At 42.8% G+C, this 15,151-nt stretch overlaps 1 protein-coding gene across 1 annotated transcript; it reads left to right on the top strand.

Annotated features, from left to right (window-relative positions):
- Positions 1–5,853: 5,853 nt before the first annotated feature.
- On the top strand, positions 5,854–13,584 carry LOC106603165 (cofilin-2). The gene is made up of 4 exons (XM_014196473.3): positions 5,854–5,975; positions 11,948–12,258; positions 12,358–12,434; positions 12,561–13,584. Exons 1-4 carry the CDS (start codon positions 5,973–5,975, stop codon positions 12,671–12,673), a joined length of 504 nt encoding a protein of 167 aa, XP_014051948.1. The 5' UTR covers positions 5,854–5,972; the 3' UTR covers positions 12,674–13,584.
- Positions 13,585–15,151: the final 1,567 nt, after the last annotated feature.

Here is a 15,151-nt window from a genome sequence, read left to right as displayed (position 1 = left end):
AGTCCCCTGCCAGTAGGTGTTGACTATGTGTGTGATGACAGGGGCTAGATCTTCTGCTCTTTTAGTAGCCAGGCTGGAATGCCATCAGGCCCACACGCTTTATGTGGGCTGAGTCTGGTCAGAGCTTGCTTTATCTGGCCAATGCTGCACAGCTCAACCTGCCTTGTAGGCACGAGCAGGGGGGAAGATGGCAAGAGGCGTGGTGCTTGTCCATGCTTCATCAAAAAATACATTAAAAACATCAGCCACATTGTTGTCTTCAATTCCCTCCACCTGTATTCTCCCTCCTGATGTTTTCTTTAGTCTCCAGTCCTTTGTTAATGGTCCCATCATTCCGTAGCGTTTTTCTTCTTTAGGTCCTGGATTTAAGTTTTGTAGTAATTTGTCTTTGCAACTATGTTTTTGTATTTTATCCAGAAGCTCATCTGCATGCTCGTCGTCCTCGCCAGAGTCTTGACCTGACTACAGTTCAACGTCGGAACCGACTTCTGTGGGCAAATGCTCACCTTAGATGAAGAGCGCTCTTCATGGATGAATCCCGGTTTCAATTGTATCGGGCACATTGCAGTCAGGTCAAGACCCTGGTGAGGACAATGAGCACACAGATGAGCTTCCCTGAGACGGTTTCTGACAGTTTGTGCAGAAATTCTTCCGTTGTGCAAACCCACAATTTCATCAGCTGTCTGGGTGGCTGGTCTCAGACGGTCCCACAGGTGAAGAAACCGGATGTGGAGGCCCTGGGTTGGCGTGGTTACACGTGGTCTGCTGTTGTGAGACCGGTTGGACGTAACGCCAAATTCTCTAAAATGACGTTGGAGGCGGCTTATGGTAGAGAAATGAACATTAAATTATGTGGCAACAGCTCTGGTGGACATTCCTGCAGTCAGCATGGCAACTGCACACTCCCTCAAACTTGAGACATCTGTGGCATTGTATTGTGTGACAAAACTGCACATTTGAGAGTGGCCTTTTATTGTCCCCAGCACAAGGTGCACCTGTGTAATGATCATGCTGTTTAATCAGCTTCTTGATATGCCACTCCTGTCAGGTGGATGGATTATCTAAGCGTATGAGAAATTCTCACTAACAGGGATGAAAAAAATGTGTGCACAATATTTGAAAGAAATAAGCTTTTGTGAGTATGGAACATGTTGGGGATAATTAATTTCAGCTCATGAAACATGGGACCAACACTTTACATGTTGCATTTACAATTTTGTTCAGTGTATATGGGCGTGTGTGTTTGTGTCTGTGTCTGAGTGAGTGCACGTGTGCTAATGTGTGGAAATTCAGAGCAGGTGGTTAGTCCAGTTCAAGCGTTAAACAGTCTGATGGCTTGTAGATAGAGACCGTCTCTGTGCCTGTTGGTAGCAGACCTCATGCTCCTATACCATCTGCCCGACGATAAGGGAGAGAACAGCTCGTGGCTGGGGTGTGTGGGGTCCTTGATGATGCTGCGTGCCTTCGTTGGGCACTGTTTTGAGTAGATGTCCAGGATGGGTAGGAGCACGGTCCCAGTGATGTACCGGGCCATGTTCACCACCCGCTGGAGGGCCTTGCGGTCGTGGATAGACCAATTCCCGTACCAGGCCGTGATGCAACCGGTCAGGACGCTCTCGATGGTGCAGTGGTAGTATACTAGAGAGTTCCCACGGGCGGCATACCGAATTTCTTCAGCCGCCTTTAGGAAGTAAAGACACCGTTGCGCCCTCTTGACAAGAGAGATGGTGTTGTTTGTCCATGACAAGTCCTCGGTGATGTGGACACAGAGGAACATCAAACTCGTGACTCTCTCTACTGCAGTCCTGTTGATGTGGATCGGGGCCTGTTCCCTCCTCTGCTTCCTGAAGTCAATAATCAACTCCTTTGTTTTGCTGACGTTGAAGGAGAGGTTGTTGTCATCATTTACATTTTAGTCATTTAGCAGATGCTCTTATCCAGAGCGACTTACAGTAGTGAATGCATACATTTCATTTCTAAACATTTTTTTTCTTCCTGTGCTGGCCCCCCGTGGGGGTGACACCACAATGCCACTTCACTTACTTCCTACCTATAGGCTGTCGCATCATTGTTGGTTATCAGGCCCACAACCGTGGTGTCGTAAGCGAACTTGATGATGGGGAGTTGGTGTCATGCAAAACCACACAGTCGTGGGTGAACAGGGAGTACAGTGGAGGACTGAGGACATGCTCCTGTGTTAAGAGTCAGCGTGGAGGAGGTGTTGTTGCCAATCCTACCAGCCTGGTCTGCTTGTCAGGAAATCCAGGATCCAGTTGCAAAAGAAGTTGCAAAAATGACTTTGGTACCACGGGTAGAGAGAGGCTGCAGTAACCTACCGGCTTGTGCCGTTTAGCAAATGTAAAATTCTTAAACAAGATGTGTTCACATTCATGACATACAAACACAGTACACAGACACAGAGCTTCACAGCAAGATCTAAGTGAGCTTGATAGGTTTTTCTTTGTATTTCATTAAAGAGAGATAATACATTTTAAAAAGTGTTAAACATTTTCTTGGTCTATCAACACATTCTTTATCTTTATCATTTTTTAAAGTAGTTATAGTACAGTGAACTTTGATGAGCCCATGTCAAAAAAATCCCAGTAAAATTGTCTGGTGGGCTTTTTTTGAGATGTGTGCAACTAGTAGATCATTAATCCAGTGTGATGACCATTGCATGCCCAGATTAAGCCATTTTAAAAGATGGGGTAAAATAATTGGTTATTCTATATTTCAGTGAACTTTGAGGGCATAAAACTTAAGTTTTACACAGACAAAATGGCTGGTAAACATGTTTTGAGATGTATGCCATGAGTAGATCATTAATCTAGTGTGATGACTACTGCATACCATAAAATGCCCAGATTACGCTAGTTTAAAGATGTGTTGTGACATGTGGCACTAGTAGATCAATAATACATTGTCATCAACATTGCAAAGCATAACATACCCATAGTACGCCAGCTACTAGATTGGAAAAATACTTGTTTAGTGTATACAAGTGAACTTTTAGGGAACCTAATTATTTTGTAACACAATGAAAATGGATGGGAAACATTTTGTGACATGTCTACCACTAGTAAATCAACAATTAATCAACACGCTAATAGCATACCCTGCACACAAACATGTATATTTCTAAGGGGTATGCAGTAGGTTGATAACAATATCACCAAAGTATGTTGTATCTGATATTTCAAACAACATTCCCAACTAATGACAAAACAGTCTTGGTGTTTTAATTTAATAGAATGAACAAGACTTACCAGCCTGTGTCTTCACTGACATTTTCAACCTCTCCCTGACCGAGTCTGTAATACCTACATGCTTCAAGCAGACCACCATAGTCCCTGTGCCCAAGGAAGTGAAGGTAACTTGCCTAAATGATTACCGCCCCGTGACACTCACGTCAGTAGCCATGAAGTGCTTTGAAAGGCTGGTCATGGCTCACATCAACAGCATCCTCCTGGACACCCTAGACCCACTCCGATTCGCATACCGCCCCAACATATCCACAGATGACGCAATCTCAATCGCACTCCACACTGCCCTTTCTCACCTGGACAAAAGAACACCTATGTGAGAATGCTGTTCATTGACTACAGCTCAGCATTCAACACCATAGTGCCCACGAAACTCATCACTAAGCTAAGGACTCAGGGACTAAACACCTCCCTCTGCAAATGGATCCTGGACTTCCTGACAGGCCGCTCCCAGGTGGTAAGAGTAGGCAGCAACACGTCTGCCACACTGATCCTTAACACTGGGGCCCCACAGGGGTGTGTACTTAGTCCCCTCCTGTATTCCCCGTTCACCCACGACTGCGTGGCCAAACACGACTCCAACACCATCATTAAGTTTACTGACAACACAACAGTGGTAGGTAGGCCTGATCACCGACAATGATGAGATGGCCTATAGGGAGGAGGTCAGAGAACTGGCAGTGTGGTGCCAGGACAACAAACCTCTCCCTCAATGTGAGCAAGACACAGGAGCTGATTGTGGACTACAGGAAAAGACGGGCCGAACAGGCCTCCATTAACATCGACGGGGCTGTAGTGGAGCAGGTCGAGAGTTTCAAGTTCCTTGGTGTCCACATCACAACAAACTATCATGGTCCAAAACATACCAAGACAGTAGTGAAGATGGCACGACAAAACCTTTTCCCCCAGATCATCAAAAGATTCTACAGCTGCACCATCGAGAGCATCCTGACCGGTTGCATCACCGCCTGGTATGGCAACTGCTTGGCATCTAACCATAAGGCGCTACAGAGGGTAGTGTGAATGGCCCAGTAAATCACTGGGGCCAAGCTTCCTGCCATCCAGGACCTATATAATAGGCGGTGTCAGAGGAAAGCCCATAAAATTGTCAGAGACTCCAGTCACCCAAGTTATAGACTGTTTTCTCTGCTACCGCATGGCAAGCGGTACCGGAGTGCCAAGTCTAGGACCAAAAGGCTCCTCAACAGCTTGTACTCCCAAGCCATTAGACTGCTGAACAATTCATAAAAATCACCCCTGGACAATTTACATCCCCCCCACTCTTGGACACTGCTGCTACTCGCTGCTTGTTTGTTGCCTATGCATAGTCACTCTGCTCCCCACTGACTCGGTACCGATGCCCCCTGTATATAACCTCGTTACTGTTATTGTGTTAATTTTTATTTTAGCCTACTTGGTAAATATTTTCTTCTTCTTCTTGAACTGCACTGTTGGTTACGGGCTTGTAAGTAAGCATTTCACGGTAAAGTCTACACTTGTTGTATTCGGCGCATGAAGCAAATACATTTTGATTTGATTTGACTTAACAACGCCAGTTTGGGGCTAATTTGAATGGGTGCCAATGGGGAGAGGCTATACGGACACGCCTGGTGCCCAAATTGATGACGTATGTCGCACGGTTGAGAGTCGAGTGGAGACGAATGGAGTTAGTTCAGTCAGTCGTCCTGGTGAGCCTCGTTTATGCTGGCAACAACAACAGCATGGCGCTAATTAAAACTTGTAAAAGAAAGTGATGTTTATTACGATATGAGAGGGAGAAATAACTTGTAGTATTGTTCACCATCTGGATGTCACCGTTACATGCCAATTAGCTAATGTAATATCAAGCCGGTGTGGATGACAGGTGCAACAGTATTTGCTTCACCGGGCAGCTGTATCACATGTCGCTAGCGGTAGGTACGTGGCCAATTTGTTTCATCCCACTATATTATACAGTGCCTTCAGAAAGTATTTAGACCCCTTGACGTTTTCCACATTTCTTACGTTACAGCCTTATTCTAAAATGTATTCAATTGTATTTTGTGTAAGCTCTGACGAAGGCATTGAGGCCGATACGTAAAGCGTATTAAAAGAGATGTGATACTATTAAGAGCAGTGTGGGGGTTTCTTCTTTTTTCTCTGCTAAAATACTTTAAAAAAATAATAATTTAAAAAGCCTCATATATAAAGAAATCGTTCCGCCAGATCCTGGTTGCTAAAAATCTAATAGTTTGCCTAATTTCAGTTGATGTGACAAAACAAGCAAGTAAAGTGTAGAGAATCAATCCCATAACCACAAATACTTCAGCTGCTTGAAGCTGGTGTACAAAACTGAAAATAAAAGATGCAAAAATGCACCTTAAGAACGGGAAGCATAGAAATAGTGCACAAAAACCTATCTACCGCTTCTTAGACTTGCGTTCAGTGAGAATGACAGATCTATAACTCACATGTACATTTGGTCAGGTCGCACAAAAAAGGTATACCACGGTAGCTTTAAAATGATTAAAGTAACATTCCCTCCCGCGCCAATAGCAGATTGTGAGGATTTGTTTAACGTCCGTACCACAGCAGGGGGCGTGGCCACTGTGAAACGTCATTCCGTAAAAAACTATACCTGTCAGTCGCGTTCTGCGTTTCTGGTGTTGTCCGAGGCTGCGAGCTCAAGAGGAACGACGTTTCAGACGCTGATAGACAAAAGACCCAAACATGGTAACGTTACGTTTGTTTCAAATCGCTGTAACTTAGTTATCCTAAATATACACAGTAGCTGGATTGGGGACGGGTACTTACATGGCCCGTTGAACATGAAATTGGTTTTTTATTTCGCACCATAGTTTCACAGTCGATGAAAATTGGCTGGATGGATAGCTAACTAGGAACACACATTTACCAACTGGCTTGTAACGTTAATTTCAATTACATTGTCAGAGTTAACTCGTTTTAACCTAGCCCCTCGGCATTTCTTCTCTCAACCATGCTGGCATGAACTAGTGCATGTTGGCGTCCTTGGTAGTAGTTACCGCGTCGCCACATAAGCTACCTTGTTAACTGTTAGGCCTCTTGTTAAACAGACGGCAAAACAATGTTAGCGAACTAACGTTACGCTATCCACCATTGGCATTGGTAAGTATAACCAGCTAACCTTACTATATTGCCTTTGAATTTAACCACGGTAATGTTATGTTAGAGTAAGACCGTGCCAGATAGCTGTTGAAGCGTTAGCCTTACTAGTACCGGTGACTACCGCCAGTTCCAGCTGACCCCACCCTTACTGCAAGTACAAGGAAGTGTACCATAACTAGCTAACAACCTGCCAATGTTCTTAGAATATGATGAAATACATCTATGGACTTTGTTCAGTGTCGTCTATTGTTCACTGCGTGTGTTCACTTCTTAAACAATTTCAGTGATCATTGAGGGTTGGTTAGCCGCACAAACTAGCAAGCCATGGAACACTGCCACAATTTCCCTCTTACTTGACTTGCTCTTATAAAACCGCGCGCCAGTGTTTCTAAAGCCTCGTTCACAATGTCCCCTTAAACATCGTGACGTATTTAATTACGCCGTACATCTTTAGTCTTTTCCCACTACCGAATGGATAATATTTGTGTATATTTTTAAAAATAATTAACCCAATATAGGCCAGAGCCTGTCGTTTCCAGTGGGACTAAATTAATCATAGTGGGCAGAACAAACAAGGTGCCAAGCACGAGCTAGTGATATCCTATTGGTTGCATATTTCTGTAAGGAAATGCCTGCTTAGTGAAGTGCACATGTGCAATAGCTAAATTCGCCCTTGCACGCCTAAACAATATACTTTTTTTGGATCTTTGGCGAAGGGTAAAGATTCCAAATGCAGACCACTCTGTTTGTTACAGATACTACTTTTGGAAACAGAAAACTGTATGGAGATCAAATGTTTAATGGATGGGAAAATAAGCAGAACGTCGACCAAAACGCCATCTTCCCCCACTGCAGGCCACTGGGTTTCTCTTATCACCATATTTAGTAGTGAGTGAAAACACCAACCAGATGGTTCACATTTATACATCCAGTGAAATATCTTGCTCATTGTTCTCTGTGAATCAAATCAAATTGGCACATGTGCTGAATACAACAGGTGTACACCTTATCGTGAAATGCTTACTTACAAGCCCATAACCAACAATGCAGTTTTAAGAAAGTAGTTAAGAAAATATTTACATAAAAGTAATGTAATAAATTAACAATGAAGCTGTATGTACTGATTCAAAATGCGCGGGACGGTAGCGAGGTCCGTGGAGGGTGGCGCAGCCGGGTGCAGCGGCGGGGGGGGGTGTCTGATAGCCGGGGGCCGGATGTCAGCGTGGGCGGGGAGGGCTGAAGGGCCTTGGGCCTGGACCCGCTCTCGGGGGCACCGTGTGGGCCGGTGCCCGACCCGCCCACTGGGGCCGACCCGGATTTGAGTTGCCTCCAACTCATGTGGTTGGCGTCAACTCTAGCTCTACTCCCAAAACATGCTGAAACGGATGCGCTCACACACACCTCATTATTGCACAGTCCTTCTAGGAAGACTACATTTGTGTTCATGAGCACTGACATGAACGTGATGCTGCCAATTTGCCTCTAAAATTCATATTTGGTTTGAATCTAGAAGGTCATGTGTAGGAACTGAAATATTTCAGTGATATTTTCTGTGTGCAGCCTTGACGGATCCCACAGGATGATGCGGCGCACTCTACGCTGTTAAGCCTATTCTTTGCCATGTAATAGCCATATTCAGACGGGTATTACTACACTTTGGTTTTGTAATGATTATTGAAGCTTGTGCATTATTCCAGAGGACGATTCACACATGATTCGTTTTTTCTAAACTGCTCCCAGTAATTCATACTTTTTTCAAATTTGACTTATGACGGAAGCCTGTAGGTTTTTATTGTAGACATGAAGATATTTCACCGTCATGTCTAGACGATAATAGGCTGCACTGATAACTCGTGCTTGGCTACCAAATGTATAGTTCTCCCCATAATATTTACATTGAAGTGTGATCATAATCATTATGGTAGACGTCCTGCCTAATAACAACTATTGAACCGTATTTGCACTTGACCGTTTATAGGTAAGAAAGTGAACTTGCCATTTCCAAAAAGGTTAGCAAGGATGCTGCTTTGCGATCAATTGCCTAGGACAGGGCTCTCCATACCTATTCGTGGAGAGCTACCATCCTGTAGGTTTTCACTCCAACCCTAATCTAGCACATCTGATTTAATAATTAGCTGGTTGATAAGTTAAATCAGGTTAGTTACAACTGGGGTTAGAGCAAAAACCTACAGGAAGGTAGCTCTCTAGGAACAGGGTTGGAGAGCCCTGACCTAATACTTCAACAGCCAGCCAGGGTTTCATTAAAAGCTATAGGGGATACTTTTTATTGCACATTAGGCCTAATGAAACTGACACATTTGGCGATGTTCAACTTCAATTCACTGGCACTATGATGTTAAGCTTAGCCATTTTCATTGATAGGCTATAGCTCCGTCATCTGTATCTATGCTCACGGTTCTGACTCTCTGCCTCGCCTGCTCCTCTTTCTCTTCGCAATGAAAATGCTGGTGTGTGTAGAATAGCTCAGCCTACTCATTGATTGTCCCTACTTTAGTGAACTTGCGCAAGACATTGCAAGCCAAGAAATTGCAAAATATAGCTTTTAGATAGCCTATTGCCTACTTCATTTGATTACCAATGCACAGTTCTGGCTGTGCCCCTCCCATCTCCCTCACTCGCTAGCTTGCTCTTTCTTTGCTGTGGAAGATACAAGAGTTTGTTCTCAAAGTAAACTATGGAAAAAAGTTGCCACCATTGCAGAAATACTGAATCTTAGATTCCGCTAGCAATCGACTCCTAAGCTTGACACCCAGACATGGCAGTTGACGGTCGAGGAATCTATTATTTTGTAGTCTACTCCCCACTGCTAATTGTAGTGTTGTTAACGCTAAATAGAGGAGAGCATCTCGTTAGACATCGCATTTATTTTGGGAGATTGCAAAATATGACCAGAATAAATATTGTTTCAGGTGATAATAAAACATGTTTCGTTTAATTACGTTCTGTAACTGGGTTCTGTATAGCTGGGTAGATTGTTGACACCACTAGTGAGCAACCCATTTTTGTATTTTTTTATTTTTTTAACCTTTATTTAAATAGGCAAGTCAATTAAGAACATTTCTTATTTAGAACTGGCGGCCTACCAAAAGGCCTCATGCGGGGACGGGGGCAGGGGTTAAACGTATAACATTTATTAAATTAAAATATAGGACAAAACACACAGCACAATAAGACAACACTACATAGATCTAAGACAACGACGCAGCACAATATGGCAGCAGCACAGGGTACAAACATTATTGGGCACAGACAACAGCACAAAGGGCAAGAGGTTAGAGACAACAATGCATCACCTGACGCAGCCACAACTGTCAGTGTCTGAGTCTTTTAATGAAGAGATTGAGAAAACCGTCCAGTTTGAGTGTTTGTTGCAGCTCGTTCCAGTCGCTAGCTGTAATAATTATCATAAAAAAACAATACTTTGCCTAATTGGGCTAGATGTGCTGCTAGCAAAATAAGTCACTTACCTTTAAAGATCTTCATCTGGTTGCAATCACAAGGGTCCCAGCTACATAACAAATGGTCCTTTTGTTCGATAAAGTCCTTTATATCCCAGAAAAGTCTTTCATTGGCGCACTTTACTCAGTAATGCACTGGTTTCCCTCATTCAAAATGCATACAAATGAATCCTGTAAGTTACTAATAAACTTCTTCCAAACATATCAAACAACTTTCCTAATCAATCCTCAGGTACCCTAATATGTAAATAAATGATCAAGTTTAAGACTGAGAATACCGGAAATAAATAATGAAGTACGCGCCCTCACCGGAACGCGCAACAAACACTACAGCCAAAATGGGAGCCACTTACTAAAACTACAAATTCTAGCTCATTTTTCAAAAAACAAGCCTGAAACTCTTTCTAAAGACTGACATGCAATCTGGGAGGTATTCCTCTTATATTCCCATTGACAGCCATAGTAATCAAGGGTGAGCTGGGAAAAAAACTATTTCTGGATGGGTTGTCTTTGGGTTTTCGCCTGCCATATCAGTTCTGTTATACTCAGACATTATTTTAACTGTTTCAGAAACTTTAGAGTTTTCCATCCAATACTACCAATTATATTCATATCCTAGCTTCTGGGCCTGAGTAACAGGCAGTTTACTTTGGGCACCTCATTCATCCAAACTTCCGAATACTGACCCCTTGCCCGAAGACGTTAACTCCAATAATAAGTTGCATGGACTCAATAATAGTGTGCAATAATAGTGTTTAACATGATTTCTGAATGACTACCTCATCTCTGTACCCCCCCACAATTATCTGTAAGGTATTTTAGTCAAGCAGTGAATTTAACAGATTCAACCACCAAGACCAGGGAGGTTTTCCAATGCCTTGCAAAGAAGGCCACCTACTGGTAGATGGGTAAATAAGAAGCAGACATTGAATATCCCTTTGAGCATGGTGAATTTATTAAATACACTTTGGATTGTGGATCAATACACCCAGTCACTACAAAGATACAGGCATCCTTCCTAACTCAGTTGCTGGAGAGGAAGGGAAATGCTCAGGGATTTCATCATGGTGACATTAAAACAGAGTTTAATGGCTGTGATGGGAGCGAACTGAGGATGGATCAACATTGTAGTTACTCCACAATACTAACCGAAACTAATAAAAATATTCCAAAACATGCATCCTGTTTGCAATAAGGCACTAAAGTAAAACTGTGGCAAAGAAATTCACTGTCCTTAAAACAAAATGTTATGTTTGGGGTTAATCAATACATCGCTGAGTACCCCCCTTTATATTTGCAAGCCTAGTGGTGGTTGTTATGTTATGGGTATGCTTTTTATTGGCAAGGACAAGGGAGTTTTTTTTAGGATGCTTAGATGTGGAACAGAGCTAAGCACAGGCAAAATACTAAATGAAACCTGGTCTGCTTTCCAACAGACACTGGGAGGCAAATTCACTTTTCAGCAGGATAATAATTTAAAACGAGGCCAAATATACACTGGAGTTGCTTACCAAGACATTGAATGTGGCTTAGTTTTGACTTAAATTGGATTGAAAATATATGGCAAGACTGATCATCAACCAACTTGACAGAGCTCGAAGAATAAAAAAAATAATGTGTAATATTGTACAATCAGGTGTCAAAGCTCTTAGACTTACCCAGAAGACTCACAGCTGTAATCGCTGTCTAAGGTGATTCTAACATGTATTGACTCAGGGGTGTGAATTTATGTAAATGAGAATTCTGTAGTTCATTTTCAATACATTAGCAAAAATGTCTACTTATGTTTTACATTTTGTCATTATGGGGTATTGTGTGTAGATGGGTGGGGAAATGATTTACCTATTTTGAATTCGGGCTGGAACACATCAAAGTGGAATAAGTCAAGGGCTGTGAATACTTACTGATGGCACTGTAACTGATGACAGTTGCTCAATCTTTTCTGGCCCCGTAAAGTCAACTGATATGGACAGTGCAGGTGTAAGATGCTCAAATTAGCAGTGCAATGGCAGATAGTGATTTATGAAATGCGTGGATCTCTTGGGTTCACTATGCATTAAAGATTGTTTTTCTCCTTAGGCCTCTGGGGTGACAGTGACCGATGAAGTCATTACAGTCTTCAACGAGATGAAGGTGCGTAAGGCCCAGGCGAACGAGGACGAGAAGAAGAAGCGGAAGAAGGCGGTGCTGTTCTGCCTGAGCGAGGACAAGAAACACATCGTCCTTGAATCGGGTAAGGAGATCCTGACTGGCGACGTGGGTACCACCATCGCAGACCCCTACCTGCACTTTGTCAAGATGCTGCCCGCAGACGACTGTCGCTACGCCCTCTATGACGCCACCTACGAGACCAAGGAGACCAAGAAAGAGGACCTGGTCTTCATCTTCTGGTGAGTGGTAACTGTTAAGCACTGGGTTTAAAAAGTCAGTTTGATTACAACTAGGAATGCAGAACCTTGTGGTCATCTCTCCTGTTCTCTGTATCTCAGGGCCCCAGATGGTGCTCCACTGAAGAGCAAAATGATCTACGCCAGCTCAAAGGATGCCATTAAAAAGAAATTCACAGGTGAGCGCTATGTTTTTAGGTTGAACGAATCGTAATGCTGTCCAACCGCTGTGTGAGTATGTCTAGGGTACTTAATTCATTTGTCAATGTTTTTTCTTCACATTTGACCACTTTGTTCAATTGTAGGTATCAAGCATGAATGGCAAGTTAACGGTTTGGAGGACATCAAAGATCGGCGAACCTTAGCAGAGAAGCTTGGAGGCTCGTCAGTGGTCACCCTTGAAGGTGGGCCTGTATAAATCCCATCTCGGGTATGATCTGAGGCCTACAGGGAAAGAAAAAAAACTAATGTAAATCCCATGGGTATGGCTGTTCATTCCAGTATGATAAGGAATTAGGTGAGGGGGGTTTAGAGTACAAATTTGAGGTTGTTGGGGGTGTGGTATTTTGTTGTGGAGAAAAATCAAGCATGCTGTTTCATGGTTTAAATTTGTGGTTATTATTCCACTTCTCACAATGAAGAACACAGACACATCTTAAATGGCAATTTGTGATGAAGGATTATGACGAAATAGATGAAGATTTGTCACCATTCCTGAGATTGGCCTTGCAATTTCCAAACTCATGAAGAACGAAGTCTAATGGATGAAAATTTGCCCTTGCAATTTACTACTACAAAATGGGTTTTACAGAATGACCTTTTAACAGATGAGTACTGGTTATGTCTCTTGTTTGGAGGTTTATCTGGATCAGGCAGATGAAAGAAACTAACGAGCAAGCCTATGACCAACCCACTGGGTTAACTTGTTAATTTATGCACTCTGTTCACACATCTGATGGTAATTCCTGTATTGCCAAATTAGTTATTCTTTAGCATGTCTAGCTAAATCTAGTTTTTTTCCAGCATGCTTCCAGTAAAATTCAAATTCCAAAACTTGACTTTATTCTACTAAGTTGTTATTTCCAAAACCTTTGAGCAAACGGTAAACGAGCTGTGAACAAAAAATGCATTCCATTTTTCATGATGAAATTTCAGAACAGCTTGAACAGGGATCAATTGATGGTTTAACAATGTGGAGTCAGGGGTATGTAGTAGTGTGGGTGGCACAAGTTGGAAGAAGCCTATGAGAGCAAGTAAAGTGTGGATGTATATGTGGGGGTTCTGTTTTTGTCTCCTTATGCCTAAATAAAGAAAATGCACTTACATTTACTAGCTGCTGCCTGTAACATGTTTTCTTTGTCTGGTTAATTGTCCTTTCCTTTTAAGTTTTTAAATTTTTCAACTGATAGTCTATTTGGATTCCTCAATATATTAACAAATTATTAGTCTATTCATGGTGCTTTTTTTTTATTGATCTTTTACATTTAATAGTGCACATAATTATAACCCACACAGCTCAGTGGGGGAAAAGTGTGCAGACCATGCAGTTTTTGGCTAAGTGGTATATCCCCACTAGTGATGGGCATTCTGAGTCTTTCCTGTGAGCTGTGGTCTTTGGCTCCATTCACGTAAAAGAGACCCACCCAGGGCTGTCTCCAGGCATAAGTGACATAGGAACTTATCCCAGCTATGAAAGCTGCCAGAGCGTGGGGACCGTTGTCCACCTGATCTCCCAAAAGCCTGGCAGGAGTGAGACCCCTTGAATCCAGGGCAGTAGCTTCAGCCCAATGTGACATACACAAACTGACACAATTGCCTGATTGACTGGCCATGTCGGAATACCCATACTAGCGTACTACATATATAAACTGCATACTATTTACTCATCGCTTACTGTTGAGTAAAAAGTATGCCAAGGCCGCAACACAGTAGTGGCTCTAAATTGAGTAGGGCTGAGTGCGGGGGGGGATTTCTCGAATTCAGCAGACATGCATCGCATTAACGAGGCTTATAATAGCTAATTTCCAATTGTAATGCTTTCTCTAAACTCAGAGGTATAGGCAGACTTTCACGTTCAACCTATACCATAGTAGCCCATCTATCATAATTTTACAAAGGACTGAAGACAGAAACAGGTTCCATTTCAACACGTATTAGTGTTACCAGTGCTGTAACATAAATCCAATCAAATAGCCTAGTACACACAAACAGAACCGCTGGACATCAACCTAAAGTAAAGCACTGATCATTGGGAACGAGATCAGAATGACTGCTAAGGCTTGACCCGTAAATTAAGTAGCCTTGCCTACAGAACTAAAACAATCCACATGTTCAAATCAAAAGGCCTGATTAACATGACATCAGTAACGCAGCCACATCCCGAGTCCCCGGCGCTGACACACTCAGGAATCAGAAGATGGTTTACTATTTAAATCAAATGTCCAGTGGGAGGTGCTGTCCAGGCTTAACCATGGAAACTCTTATGTGAAAATGTACACTATATATACAAAATATGTGGACACGGCTATTTCAGACAAGTGTTGCTGACAGGTGTATAAAATCTAGCACACTGCCATGCAATCTCCATAGACAAACATTGGCATGGCATTACTAAGCTCAGTGACTTTCAATGTGGCGTCGCTAACAAGTCAGTTTGTTACATTTCTGCCCTGCTGGAGCTGCCCCAATCAACTGTAAGTGCTGTTCTCTGGAGTGATGAATCACGCTTCACCATCTGGCAGTCCGACGGAAAAATCTGGGGTTGGCGGATGCCAGGAGTACACTACCTACCCGAATGTGTAGTGCCAACTGTAAAGATTGCTGCAGAGGGAATAATGTTCTGGGGCTGTTTTTCATGGTTCGGGCTAGGCCCCTTAGTTCCAATGAAGGGAAATCT

This window comes from Salmo salar, chromosome 04 (assembly GCF_965601325.2).
Source record: "Salmo salar chromosome 04, fSalSal1, whole genome shotgun sequence".
Taxonomy (NCBI): Eukaryota; Metazoa; Chordata; class Actinopteri; order Salmoniformes; family Salmonidae; genus Salmo; species Salmo salar.
This window is presented reverse-complemented; position numbering and strand designations above follow the sequence as displayed.

Coding starts and splice junctions, on each gene's coding strand:
- LOC106603165 (XM_014196473.3), top strand. Junction 12,259..12,357: donor GACCTGGTCTTCATCTTCTG/GTGAGTGGTAAC, acceptor TCTGTATCTCAG/GGCCCCAGATGGTGCTCCAC. Junction 12,435..12,560: donor CATTAAAAAGAAATTCACAG/GTGAGCGCTATG, acceptor GTTCAATTGTAG/GTATCAAGCATGAATGGCAA.